Source organism: Oncorhynchus nerka, linkage group LG10 (genome assembly GCF_034236695.1).
Source record: "Oncorhynchus nerka isolate Pitt River linkage group LG10, Oner_Uvic_2.0, whole genome shotgun sequence".
NCBI lineage: Eukaryota > Metazoa > Chordata > Actinopteri > Salmoniformes > Salmonidae > Oncorhynchus > Oncorhynchus nerka.
In genome coordinates this window covers 49,325,585-49,340,166 of record NC_088405.1, presented here as the reverse complement: position 1 = coordinate 49,340,166, position 14,582 = coordinate 49,325,585, and the positions used below count along the sequence as shown (strand labels likewise).

Sequence of the window (14,582 nt, the reverse complement as noted above, 5' to 3'; positions counted from 1 at the left end):
TCATTTGATTGGACATGACTTGGAAAGGCACACCTGTCTGTAAGGTCCCACAGTTGACAGTGCATGTCAGAGCAAAAACCAAGCCATGAGGTTGAAGGAATTGTCCGTAGAGCTCAGAGACAAGATTGTGTCAAGGCACATATCTTGGGAAGGGTACCAAAAATGTCTGCAGCATTGAAGGTTCCCAAGAACACAGTGGCCTCCATCATTCTTAAATAGAGCTGGCCACCCAGCCAAACTGAGCAATCGGGGGAGAAGGGCCTTGGTCAGGGAGGTAACCAAGAACCCGATGGTCAATAGCTTGTGTTCCTCTGTGGAGATGGGAGAACCTTCCAGAAGGACATCCATCTCTGCAGCACTCCACCAATCAGGCCTTTATGGTAAAGTGGCCAGACGGAAGCCACTACTCAGTAAAAGGCACATGACAGCCCGCTTGGAGTTTGCCAGAAGGCACCTAAATACTCTCGGTCTTGTTCTGGTCTGATAAAACCAAGATTGAACTCTCTGGCCTGAATGCCAAGCATCACATCTGGAGGAAACCTGGCACCATCCCTACGTTGAAGCATGGTGGTGGTAGCATCATGCTGTAGAGATGTTTTTGAACGGCAGGGACTGGGAGACTCGTCAGGATCGAGGGAAAGATAAACGGAGAAAAGTACAGAGAGATCTTTGATGATAACCTGCTCCAGTGCGCTCAGGACCTCAGACTGGGGCGAAGGTTCACCTTCCAACAGGATAACAACCCTAAGCCAACAGCCAAGACAATGCAGGAGTGACTTCGGAACAAGTCTCTGAATGTCCTTGAGTGGTCTAGCCAGAGCCCGGTCTTGAATCCGGTCGAACATCTCTGGAGAAACCTGAAAATAGCTGTGCAGCGACGCTCCCCATCCACCCTGACAGAGCTTGAGAGGATATGTAGAGAAGAATGGGAGAAACTCCCCAAATACAGGTGTGCCAAGCTTGTAGTGTCAAACCCAAGAAGACTCGAGGCTGTATTCACTGCCGAAGGTGCTTCAACAAAGTACTTAGTAAAGGGTCTGAATACTTATGTAAATGTGATATTTAATTATTATTATTTTTTTATACATTTGTTAAAATTTCTAAAAACCTGTTTTTGCTTTGTCATTATGGGGTATTGTGTGCAGATTGAATCCATTTTAGAATAAGGCTGTATCGTAACAAAATGTGGAAAAAGTCAAAGGGTCTGAATACTTTCCGAATGCACTGTATGTTGTCTAATGGTCTTATACAGATTAGATCAGGTCAGTTATAGAGGTTTCTCTGTCTTGCTCTCTTCTGTCTCACAGTCATGTGGCTCATTCCTTATGTGATTACAGTGAAGGGTTAGGGTGAGATTTTGAAATGTTTATTCAACTGTTAGATCGAGACCAAAGTCTTCAATTCCAATGAACGTTTTTCTCCCACAGCTCCTATGACTGTCTCCGTGACGACCCCTTTGACCATGACTGGCCGGCGTTGCCACAGTTACCAGGGATCCACTACTCCATGGACGAGCAGTGTCGATTTGACTTTGGCGCCGGCTACATCATGTGCACGGCGGTGAGTCCTTCATCAACTCCTCACCCGTACGCACCCGTATGCCCAACAAGCTGACTAGTCGCCACACCAGCAGCATCTAGTGGCATTACCAATTGAATTGAATATCCATCCCTTAGAAAGGCTGCCATCTGGGGCTGGTAAAAATCCAATAGAGCTTGAGCTTCACTCCAGGGTCTCTCTAATGACCATCGTCCTTGACTTCCTCCTTGACCTCCTTGTCTGGGTCTGGGTCTAGGTCAGGGTGTGACCATAAAACCGGAGCCATCTTAGCTTTTAAAGCATCCAGGGGAACAAATCAGATTTTTATGAACTCATGAGTTCAAAGCAGGCTGACTTGATCTGTCGCTGCAGTATGACCTCATTAGTCTTTGGATGAAAAGAACTACAAAACAATAACGGGTACATTTAATTGCCCCTCTAAAGAGGAAGTCGACACTTCAGAGTCAGTTATATTGAAATGTTTTTCATTGTTTCGTTTCAAGAAGGCTGAACTATTTGGAGAGATGGTTTTTGTTTGATGTGGAAAGGAGAGAATAAAGACAGCTGGGACAGCAGGTTTTTGGATCACATTCTGGAGTAAATTGGGGGGAGTGCCAATTGGACACTTTGCTTCGCTTTCTGGTCAAACTATTTCCTTAGCTGCGAAGGGTGGCCCGTTCAGCAAAGCAGGTAAGAGATAAGCCTAGGTCCCGAGAAGTAGGGTGTCCATAACTTCTTTGTTTAATGTTGTCCACAAACCGTGTAGCTGTAACGGTGCCTTTTAGGGTGGTCAACCATGTCACTGTCTACCCTTCGTGACATTCATGTACATTTGTGTCGATCGGGGTTGGTATTTTATGAGCTTGGTGGACTGTGGTTTTACAGACCTCGTGTGTACACACACACACACACACACACACACACACACACACACACACACACACACACACACACACACACACACACACACACACACACACACACACACACACACACACACACACATCACCATGTCCTTCAGGCCAGATTACATGTACTGTACGTTCGCACGCAGCCTGTTCGTTTGTTTGATGGTGATGGAGTAAGCAAAGATGGGGTGATTTTTAACCTACAGTCTAAACTACTTGAGTTAAGGCGTTATGCGTGAAACATCCTCCTGCAAATGTATCTGAGGGTGCTGTGCTGTGAGGGACCGCAATAGATTCATAGTATGTGTGGTTCTATGTACTGTATGTAATTCAAGCATTGCTTTTGTCTTGGTGAATCAGATTTGACCAAGTTCAATGTCTTGTTTAAGGGCCTTGGTAATATATGTACTTCACAGAATGTAAGTATTAACATAGACGTCCTTAATGACAGTGTTAGGCTGTGGGAAGCTTTCTTCAGCTGCATGTGTGAGAGAGAGCATGAATCTGTTTATTTTAGTACAGCACCTATGACCCCTGCAAGCAGCTCTGGTGCAGTCACCCAGACAACCCATTCTTCTGCAAAACCAAGAAGGGTCCGCCCATCGACGGCACTAAGTGTTCACCGGGGATGGTGAGAACGATTCCTCTTTGCACGTTAATGCTTTGCTACAATGTTTGTGTAAACATAAGCAGTGGCAACTCTCTTCCTCTCATCCTGCTTCTCTCTCTCTCTCTATCACTCTCTCATCCCATCCCTCTCCCTCTCTTTCAGCACTGCTTCAAAGGTTACTGCATCAAGTTGACTCCAGACATTCTAAGGCAGGATGGTGGTTGGGGCACGTGGAGTAAATTTGGCTCCTGCTCTCGCACCTGTGGGGGCGGTGTGCGCTTCCGGACCCGTCAGTGTGACAACCCAACGTGAGTACAACACAAGACGACACGCAGATAGATGCGCATTTACTCCCTCTTCATAATAGGAAGATGTCTAAAATGTAAGGGACTCCCGCTGCCTTTCTCTCTTGCCATAACTCAGCCCTGCCAATGGAGGACGCACCTGCTATGGCAACAGCTATGAATTCCAGCTGTGCAACCTAGAGGAGTGCTCCGAGCCTTTCGCTGACTTCAGGGAGGAGCAGTGCAAGATGTGGGACCCCTACTTTGAGTATGACAACACCAAGCACCACTGGCTGCCCTATGAGCATCCTGACTGTAAGTCCATAGTGCTGCCTGGGAGTCAAAAGTCCCGGCTTTGAAAAAGACAGAGGGGCACTTTTTGGACACTAAAAATAAGACGCAACTATTTGCCATATTGTTACACCTAGAATAGAAGCAGAGTATAATAAGAGTTGGACTTTCTCCATCTTGTGCATCAGTGGAGGCTGCTGAAGGGAGGATGGCTCATAATAATGGCTGGAACGGAGCCGTGTGTTTGATGCCATACCACTTATTCCGCTCCAGCCATTACCACAAGCCTGTCCTCCCCAATTAAGGTGCCACCAACCTCCTGTGTTGTGCATGCCTTCTCCAACCATGGACTGTCCAGCGGCCAGATGGATAAAATAAAAAAAAAAAAAAGTTTAATCAGAAGTTGACCTGGAGGCTTTGTTGAGACAGAGAACGGAAAAATGTCTACACCATTGCTCTCATTCTTCCGTTGTGAGGCCAGAGACAATTTCCATGGCAAACCATCATACAAATCTGAAGTTACATAAGGTGGCCCATCGCTAAAACAGACAGCTGAGCTCTAGGTGGAGAGCAGGGGGAGGAGGAAAGGGAGGAGGAAGAGCAGGAGAAGTAGGAGGAGGAGAAGAAGCATCTGGCTGCACTGACATTCACTCTACTTCCCGAGGCTGCATCAGCTCAGTTAATGACCCAGCAGCTCAAGTCTCTTGGCGACTATAATGATTGTTCTGAGTGGGGTCAATGGGGAATGATTGGTTTACCCGGGGAATCTGAGAAGCCCTCAGACAGACAGGCCATGCCTCTCCACATGTCAGGGGAACGTCGGTCAGGCCAGTGTTTAAATAAGGACACATGGAAATGTCATTACTCAGGAATCTCCCTCCTGCTTTCCACCGGAGTGGACAGATTGTTATTGTGTTATTTGATTAGCTTTATAAATGAAGGGTCTCATTACACACCCTTAGTGTCCTTTTGCATTATCCTGTTGTTATTGCCATACATGTGTATCCTCATGACTAAAACAAAATAATTGCAGACATAGTATGATATAGAATTCAAAATATTGTTTGTTCAGATTGTTTTATTTGTGCCAGTGGAATATGGACAGGAATATGGGCACAGTCAAAGAAAGCTGAAGACTGTATGACTATAATTTCTTTATTAAACCCTATATCATGTTCTCCCCCCCTCTCATCTGTACTGTAGCTGATGAGAGATGCCAACTCTACTGCAAGTCTAAGGAGACAGGAGACGTGGTGGCCATGAACAGGATGGTGCACGATGGCACACGCTGCTCCTACAAAGACCCTTACAGTATATGTGTGCGGGGGGACTGTGAGGTAGGCATCGCCCAGGTCTTATGGCCTACAGAAGTCATGCATGAAGGGACATGATTAAATATGGCCATAAACATTACGACGCCTTATACAATCCCATAAATCTCCTCCTGCTACTGGGTATTTTGGTCTGGTGCAACTGAAGTTATGACCGTATTCCATATGGGTTTTCCACACTGATATAAACAGTCCCCCCTGTCTCTCTCTCTCTCTCTCTCTCTCTCTCTCTCTCTCTCTCTCTCTCTCTCTCTCATACATCTTCTCATGTGTATGGAATCCTTTACCCCTTATTTTCCGTTTCCGTATATAATGTATTATACTGTCTGTCCACCTTATTACAGTAGTATGAGTCATGAGGTGGACGGCACTGTACAACTCTCAAATGTTGACTGTGCAATGGGAGGAGGGAGGAGGTTTGTCAGAAATAATTTTGTTCGGAAAGAATGTCTTTGTCCTGATTGACCCATCCAGGCCCACTCCTCAGCCGGATCCCATACTCCCAAACACTGACTCAGCTAATCTCTCTACAGCACGTTGGCTGTGATAACCAGATAGCCTCCGACACGCAGGAGGACAAATGTGGGATATGTGGTGGAGACAACTCCAGCTGTAAGATCATCAAGGGCAACTTCACTAGAAGCGTTAAAAAACAAGGTGAGCCCCTCCTCAACTTCCTCTACCCTCACTTCACAATTTGTTCTTTTTTAATGGGAGTCTAGGGATGCTCTTCTCGGTATCTTAAGCTGATTTTATACCAAGACGAGACTCTTCGTCAGCACACATCTATTTTGTTTGCGGTTTGTTTCAGGTTTCCTCAAGATACTTGAAATCCCCCGAGGGGCCAGGCATCTGTTGATCCAGGAGTTCAAGGGGACCCCTCACATCCTAGGTAGGGTTATTTATGGATGGTTCTGTGAATAACAGAGTGGGTCGTTAATATCCCTGGACATTGGCCTCAATAAATCAGTAATCTGTGACTAGCTTGGGTAAGGAAGGTTGTTATTAATTGCTGCTTCAGTCAGGTCTTGGCTGCGTTGGGTTTGAGAGTACAGACAACTCTAGTCGGCTGCCAATAATGGATCTGAACTACTGTGAAGAGATCACCTGAGGATACTGATTTATACTGCTCTAATGCTCATCATCACAATCCTGCCAAATGTCTCTGGATTGTTCCTCATATGAATAACCAAGTTTAGGAAAATTCAAGTTTAACCAAAAGTGTCATTCTGAGACGGAAAAGAAACCAACCATTAGGATTTCCTTTTCTCATTGTTCTCCCGGTGTCAGCGGTGAAGAACCAGGCCACAGGTCATCTGTTTCTGAATAACGAGGATGAGTTCCCGGAGTCCCGTATGGTGATAGAGAAGGGGGTGGAGTGGGAGTACCACAACGATGACGACACGGAGACCGTCCAGACCACAGGACCTCTGGGATATGCTGTTCTGGTCATGGTGAGTCAATATACTCAGGTCCCTGACAAAATCAAAATGACTGCGATGACCTGTGTTAATGTGTAGCCTACATGCCACAGAGCAATGTTTTTAATATCATTGTTTAGTCCATACCCAGTTTTAGTTAAAACCACCTCACTAACGGATATAGTAGCAGTAGCTTCAGGAAATAATTTAACCTGAAATGTTCTCTGTGCAGTGAGTATCCACTATCCAGCCATATCATTGGCAAAAGCCTCTGCATCTGTTTGCCTCATGTGGAGTTAGTTAAAGGTCCAATCCAGCTGTTTTTATCTCAATATCAAATAATTTTTGGGTAACAATTATATACCGTAATTGTTTTCAATTAAAATTGTTAAAAAGAAATCAAAGCAGCTTCTTAATAAAGGGCAATTTCTCAGGCAATAATCTTGCTAGGACTGTCTGGGAGTGGTCTGAGTGGGGAGGGGAAAACTAAAAACATTCTGGTTTTGGCAAAGATGTTTCTTACTGGTTAATTAACTAATTTACTGCATGGTGATGTCTCTGGAAAGCCAAAACTACACCCCACCAAAACAGGCTGAAATGGATCATTTTCACAATATTGTTCCAACCTAACAGTGTGGGCCTTTAAAAAAAAAGCACAGTAGTTAAAGAAAATGTACCGTATCATTGTCGTTGTCGTGTTTGCCACGTCTCAAGCTGCTCCATAACTTACCATTTGTCATTTATGGCATGTACTGTATCTTTTCCTCCCACAGATCCGTTCCCACGGTGACTCCAAAGTGACCCTCTCCTACAAATACATTCTGCACGAGAAGCTGCAGTCATCCATAGAGAGCAACCTGGTGCAGGAGGACACAGCCTACTTTGAATGGGCTCTGAAAAAGTGGTCTCAGTGCTCTAAACCCTGTGGAGGAGGTAGGTAAACAAGGCGTGTCTTTAGAAGGGTCAATAAATATACTATTCAAACCTTTTACTGCGGTGGGCTGAGTCAGGGTCACACATTCTGGGTAGTCTTAAACAAATCTACTTTGAAACAAAAGTGTAGACCTCACACACATTACAGGCTTAAAAAAAGAAGACACCTGCACCATGTACATTTTGAGTTTGCATCCCAATATTACACTTTATATACTGTACATCACAGAAGACTGAAATATACCCCCAAAAAACTGATATAGAAACACCGTATTTTCGTATTTAGAATCATTATTACAAAATTAATTATTAAAAATATTAATGACATACCCATGAAACCAAAGAGGGCGCTTTTGGTCATTGACTGCAGGAAAGGGCTTACCTGTCAAATAACCTTGGATGTTGACCCACATTGTTGATGTGAGTGGTATTGTGTACACTGTACCCTCGATAGGTAAGCAGTACACACGGTTTGGCTGCAGGAGAAAGTCCGATGGGAAGATGGTCCACCGCAGCTACTGTGTGAACATCGACAATCTCAGAGCTATCAGCAGGGATTGTAACCAGAAAGAGTGCTCCCAGCCAGTGTATGTGAATGCATTTATGTATGTGTTTGTTAGATACGTTTGCTGTGAATGTTCTATGCAACAATTGTATTACTATGTCTGTACATAAGCTTATTCCTGTTGTCTCAGTAAGTCATTTCTGTTCTCACTCTACCTGTATGGTGATGTGTGTGTGTGTGTGTGTGTGTGTGTGTGTGTGTGTGTGTGTGTGTGTGTGTGTGTGTGTGTGTGTGTGTGTGTGTGTGTGTGTGTGTGTGTGTGTGTGTGTGTGTGTGTGTGTGTGTACTCTATTCTCCAGTTGGATCACTGGGGACTGGGAGGAGTGCAGTTCATCCTGTGGGAAGACTGGCTACCAGAGCCGCTCTGTACGCTGTCAGCAGCCCCTCTCTGGAGGTGGCCAACGTTCCATCCACAGCAAGTACTGTAATGATGACAGGCCAGAGGGACGACGACCCTGCAACCGCCAGCTCTGCCCTGCCCAGTGGAGAGTAGGACCCTGGTCCCAGGTACGTAGGCGTTGAAAGGCAAATGTGAATCATTCTCCACCATTACCGACAGGAAATATAAGATAGACAGGAAAACACTTGCTTCCATGAAATCTTTTACTCAGAGGAGTGTGTGCGTGTGTTTTAGTGTTCGGTGACGTGTGGTAACGGGAGCCAGGAGCGCCAGGTTCTGTGTAGCACTCCTGATAACTCAGTTGGACTCTGCATGGAGACCAAACCCATTACACTCAGGACCTGCCAGCTAGTCCCCTGCACAGGTGACTGTCCACGCATTAAAAAGTACATAAAAATGTATTACTGATACAATATTGTCTGATTTTCACACCGTGCACAATCCTTTTCCTTTTGTTTTGTTCTCAGGTGACGGAAAAAACGTTTTGATCCAGTGGCTGTCACGGTCCAACCCAGAATTTCCTGTACCCAAGATCTCCTCAAGTAAACGTCCCCTCTATAGCGCGGAGTGTGGGGTCCGCTGCATGCCTCTGCTCACCTGGGCTCTACCCTTCTCTCTCTGCCTCTCTCTGCAAGGCAGACTGCATTGATAGTGGCTCTCTGTTCTTCTCCTCTTCTCCTGTTCTCCTCTACACTGGAGGTTGGCTCCGAAAAGCTCCTGCCCGACTTTGGCTTCTCTGTCTGGCTGAGGGGGGTGGAGGCTTCCTGTACTGTGGTCTCTTTGGCTCTTTCTCTCACACACTCTATCCTTCAGGGGTCTTACTGTACTGTAGGCTGCAGAGCTGGCCTTGGAACACTCACTGACGAGAGAAATGGAAGTTCCCATCCCATCCTGATAAGGCTCTATCAACGCCTGGATGCAGGACTATGGTCGTGGCCTCTGTATATGGAGTCGCTCACTGGTTGCGTGTCGTTGGGTTTCAACCTGGGACACTCCATGGAAGTGAATATGGAGTTTTGCAGTGGATTTGATTTGATAACAAGAAGAGACATTTTATTCAACACAAAAGGTGCAGCAGACTCATGCTCATTATAGTTATACAGTATGCATACACAATTATCAACAGAAATAGTACCACAGAAATAAGGTGTGGATTACTTTGCCTCTCCATCACTGACTGTTACCATACCGTATATGTATTTTTGTATCAATTCTACCTACATATTTAAGTGAAACATTTAATGAGCATTAAACAGTATGGGAATTTAGTAAGGAGGCCAGAATGTTTATGGGGAGGTGAGAGTTTCATTCTCACTTTCAGAAAGTACTGTGAATTTGACTCAAAACACATTTTGTGCGTCAGACCAAGGACACTAATAATGTGTCCTTATATCGCTAAATGCTTGTTTGTTAGTGTATAATTGTAAGGCATTAGTCAACAACAAAAAAGATACTCAGAGACCTCGTGCAATGATTTTGTCATAAACATCTCCGAGAATACCTTTGCCTTATTAGGCTGTTGAGAGAAATGAAAACATGGCTTTTTCTTGTGTGACACAGCAGAAGCTTCCTGAGGGTGAAGAAATGACTTGAACTTGATGTTTACAACCAAATGGATTCTAATTCACAGCACCGTCATGGACAACACAGATATTGTCATTTATTATCATTGTATCATTATTGTGGAAAGCTATATTCTGGCCGCCGTGGTGAAAACCCTGTGTCAACAAGACTTGAACTGTGACTTGGGAGTATCTACAGTATATCAAATTGTGTTGCCTGTATTAAGGACCACGTTTCTGAACTTGGTGACAACAATGAATTGTGTGCTTTCACCAGCCAACTTGTAAGGCCTGAAAGCATGTGTTCCCTACTATATATTGGTCCAAAATGATTTTTATCAGAGATACTGGATTAAGAGTTTTTATGCTCATCACGAGACATTAAATGGGTTCCCTTTACACAAAGGAGGACACATTTATTGTTTCCCTTGACGACCAGTGTTTATATCAGTTATTGTTCATCTGTTTTGGCTTGCTGGTGTTAATGCAGTTCTTAACCCGTGTTCACCAAATTGTTAACTGTGTACAGCACCTTCTGATTTAATGTACAGTACTCAATCAAGACAAACAGCTCCATACTGAACTGCATAGACAGCTTCATATATTTGACAGGGAGAGTGTATTATATGACTTTGGTTTCTAGTTTGTTTTAGCAGTACAGCCCAAACCCAACAAATAAACTCATAACGGGGCGGCAGGGTAGCCTAGTGGTTAGAGCGTTGGACTAGTAACCGGAAGGGTTGCAAGTTCAAACCCCCGAGCCGACAAGGTACAAATCTGTCGTTCTTCCCCTGAACAGGCAGTTAACCCACTGTTCCTAGGCCGTTATTGAAAATAAGAATTTGTTCTTAACTGACTTGCCTGGTTAAATAAAGGTAAAACTTAAAAAATGATTCAACTTTTTGTCTCACAGATTATACACCGCGAGTGATGAATAATATGATGAAGAGCAATTGTATCTTACCGTTTACATCCATTCAGTCTGACAAACAAAGCATCCCCTTCCTTTATGCTTGCTTAATCACAGTAGCCTTTTCTGTTACTTTCTCACTTTTCCTTTCTTTGGGGTAGTTTTATGGTTTATTATGTTTACCATAACATCTGGGCCTATAGAGGTTGTGTTTTGTTTCTGAGATGTGTGTTGCTTTGTGTTTCAGGGCAGTGTAAGGGGGATAGGTCAGCGTTCTGTCGTATGGAGGTGCTGAGCAGGTACTGCACCAACACGGGGTACAGACAGATGTGCTGCAAGTCCTGCACTGAGGGGAACTTCACCACTATGGGCCAGAACCTCACCACTGGGCCCTGGAGGTACACCACACTACCCACCCCCACCAATGGCACCTATTCAACAACCCCAACAACAACCCTCAGACCCAAACCCACCGCTGGGATATATAGCACTGACTTTGCTTATGTCGAGCATGATGATTATGGGGAGTATACAACCAAAACCGACGAACGCAGCACAACTAAAACACATAGGCCTACCACCACCCCTGGATTAACCACTAGACAGCCCAGAAGAATAACCACCTCCCTGGTTACTGCCAGAAGTACTAAACCTCCAACCACCACCACTGAGGAGACTACGGTTCCCAGAAACTCCGTCATCACCGCCACTACCGCTGAACCCACCACAATCCCCACCAGTCAGGACCCATCAACTCTCAGAACTACAAATGTCCCCAAGTCCACCACAGCTTGGGTTGATGTTATTGAGAGGGAGTCCTGGACAACCCTGGCTCCATCCACTTCCAGACCTAAAGGAGACAAGAGACGGAAAAGCATTCCAACACAGCGTAGGGTCATTGTGACACTCATGCCCTCCACCAGAGCCCCCCACAGGACAGAGGACAAGCGAGAAAACAACTTGGTGGACGTGCCGTATAGGATCGTTGGTGTAGACAATGAGGTCTTTCAAAACCACTTTGTTCCTAGAATACGGCCTCCATTCCGAGAAACGACACGAAACAAGAGGATACAAGAACTCCTAGCCGAGAAACAGATGCAAGACTTACTTCTCAGACGAGCAAAAAGAAAACCAGGACCTTGATAGTGAGTCATTCAAGACATCTTTGTTAGTGCTCTATATGGAAATATTTCTATTGAACACCTGCATAACCATTTTGCTTTATTGAAACCAGAGTGAAACCAGTTCAGAGACTGTCAGTCATGTAGAAATTAAAACTTGCGGCTTGAAGATTGGAATTTGGCCTGCTTTGCTTTTTTTTATCCAATGAGGAAAGGGAACAGCAATGGACAAAACAGACAAAATACTGAGAAATTAACTCTACAATTACTATTCTGTAAATACATTCTCTTGAGCGATAATTGCACATTTGTACTCGCTGCTTGGCAATGAAGAGATTTAATTGTCTTTTATGCTTTGATTTTATTACATATCGTACTTTTGTTAATATTGTGAACAGTTTACAATTTGGACCTTTGTAGTTAGTAGAGCATGGTGCTTGCAACATCAAGGTAGTCGGTTTGATTCCCAGGACCACCCGTACATAAAGAATGTACATACATATACATACATATATACAGTATATATAGGGGAGAGTGGAGTATGTTGAGGCGTTTTTTACATGCAGTATCAAGGGAAATATACTGTAGTATTCTTTCTAACAATGATATCTACATATATTTATTTGTTGTTGTTGTTTATCCCTGGACATAATCAGAATTAATGTAAACATAATAGTTTTGAAAACATAACATTAGTGGTACTGTATCTTGGCACAACTTACGCCATGAATGGGATAAGTTGTGCATAGAGACAGGGTAAATTGAGCATAGGGACAGGGTAGATTGAGCATAGGGACAGGGTAAGTAGAGCATAGGGACAGGGTAAGGAGAGCATAGGGACAGGGTAAGGAGAGCATAGGGACAGGGTAGGTTGAGCATAGGGACAGGGTAAGTTGAGGATAGGGACAGGGTAAGTTGAGCATAGAGACAGGGTAAGTAGAGCATAGAGACAGGGTAAGTTGAGCATAGGGACAGGGTAAGTAGAGCATAGGGACAGGGTAAGGAGAGCATAGGGACAGGGTAAGTAGAGCAATAGGACAGGGTAAGTTGAGCATAGGGACAGGGTAAGTTGAGCATAGGGACAGGGTAAGTAGAGCATAGGGACAGGGTAAGTTGAGCATAGGGACAGGGTAAGGAGAGCATAGGGACAGGGTAAAGAGAGCATAGGGACAGGGTAAGTTGAGCCACCTTGGGGTAAGTGGGTGATGGTGTCCTGTGATAGTGGGGGCTGGTGCATGTTCTCAGAGTGTAAGACATTAATGTTCTAGACACATTTCATGGGAATGTTGCAAGAACATTCATGTGTCCAGGTTCCTAAGGGTTAGGAGAATGTTCCGCCCGTCCAAACATACTGTATACAGAAGATGGTTGCCATGCTCTCAGAACATAAGATAGTAATGTTCTAGTAATGTTTCATGGGAACATTGCAAAAACAGTGTGTAAATCAAGGCCCTGATTAGTGAACCACTGATAGGTCTTTGTCTGTTGGCAGAGTTGGGTATACTCTCACACACAGTGAATAATTGAACTTTCAAAGTGTAATCATGTGTGTCAAATATGTAAGTTATAAGCACTAACTCTTATTCAACATGTCCTCACCTGGGATTTGAACTCACAACCTCTTGGTCTACAGTACTCCAATCTTCCTGCTCTCAATAGTCAGATTAATGGATATCAGGCAGGGACATGGTGGCCATGTCCGTGTCAGATATCCATTAATCTGAAGATTGTGTCATCATTGATTTGATTGACTTATTTCACAGCAATTTAAGGGCTTTGTGTATAGGTGTCTAATGTTGGTGGGGCATATAAACCTGTTTTACTGATACTCCTGAATCACTATTATCAATAAAATACTTTTAACAGAGCTGGAATTTAGTTTGAAAGTGCATTCACCCTACTACTTACACCTATCAAGTTGTTTCAGATCTACACAAGTGCGTAGGGAAGAGAGGTTAGGGTTTCTTCTGGACAGGACCTAACTGTACTAGACTATAGAATAGACTATAGACTAACTATACATGCCCTAGAGATAACCCTTATTGGGACAGTGGTTAGGGTGTTTGTCATTGATGCTGCTGACCTGCGCTTGAGACCTGCTAAGGGAGTCATCCTACGCTCACGTTCTCAGCACTATATGTTAATGACAGTTACAACACACTTATCTGTTCTAATTCAAATTAGTTTGAAAGATGGGAATCTGTAGGATTACCTTTGAGCACTAAACGATGACCATATTTCCACTACCTCTCATATGTTATCAGTATTCATTAATTCTATACAGCTACCTAGTTTAAATAAAGGTTCAATAAAATCAATTTTTTTCTTGAAATCCACACCGTTCAAAAATGGGATTTAGCAGCTGCAGATTGCAGATGAACATATTGTGATGTCTGATTTGTCCCAAGTGATACTGTTGCTATTTGTCTGTTTTTCCACATTAAAACTTGGAGATGGAACTACGTTTTGTGTACTGTTTTGTGTACTGTTTTGTGTACTGTTTTGGTATAACTGGCGTCATCATTGCTTAAATGGCAGATGTGAGAAAGTGCAGACATGCTACTGTAAATATACACATTTCTGGTATTCTCAGAATATGGCAAACATGTTCTGGATATCTTTTTAGCAGAAGCAACACTACCATCTTGGCCATGTTTTGTAACACATTAGGAATGTTCTAGATAGAGAGCTGATGTGATTCCTAATC

At 44.0% G+C, this 14,582-nt stretch overlaps 1 protein-coding gene across 2 annotated transcripts in view; it reads left to right on the top strand.

The window, feature by feature from the left end:
• The window catches only part of LOC115135444 (A disintegrin and metalloproteinase with thrombospondin motifs 2-like), a 54,546-nt gene extending 40,258 nt beyond the window's left edge, over nucleotides 1–14,288 (top strand). The window contains exons 7-20 of one of the 2 annotated variants that reach the window (XM_029670138.2): nucleotides 1,428–1,560; nucleotides 2,965–3,078; nucleotides 3,220–3,365; nucleotides 3,481–3,656; nucleotides 4,836–4,969; nucleotides 5,497–5,620; nucleotides 5,775–5,855; nucleotides 6,254–6,417; nucleotides 7,158–7,317; nucleotides 7,772–7,904; nucleotides 8,182–8,389; nucleotides 8,517–8,646; nucleotides 8,750–8,824; nucleotides 11,002–14,288. In XM_029670138.2, coding sequence (XP_029525998.1) covers nucleotides 1,428–1,560; nucleotides 2,965–3,078; nucleotides 3,220–3,365; nucleotides 3,481–3,656; nucleotides 4,836–4,969; nucleotides 5,497–5,620; nucleotides 5,775–5,855; nucleotides 6,254–6,417; nucleotides 7,158–7,317; nucleotides 7,772–7,904; nucleotides 8,182–8,389; nucleotides 8,517–8,646; nucleotides 8,750–8,824; nucleotides 11,002–11,897 — 2,674 coding nt within the window. In that variant the 3' untranslated portion in view covers nucleotides 11,898–14,288. The remainder of the gene's footprint in view (nucleotides 1–1,427; nucleotides 1,561–2,964; nucleotides 3,079–3,219; nucleotides 3,366–3,480; nucleotides 3,657–4,835; nucleotides 4,970–5,496; nucleotides 5,621–5,774; nucleotides 5,856–6,253; nucleotides 6,418–7,157; nucleotides 7,318–7,771; nucleotides 7,905–8,181; nucleotides 8,390–8,516; nucleotides 8,647–8,749; nucleotides 8,825–11,001) is intronic. The other variant, XM_029670137.2, reaches the window with a different exon arrangement.
• The last annotated feature ends 294 nt before the right edge of the window (nucleotides 14,289–14,582 follow it).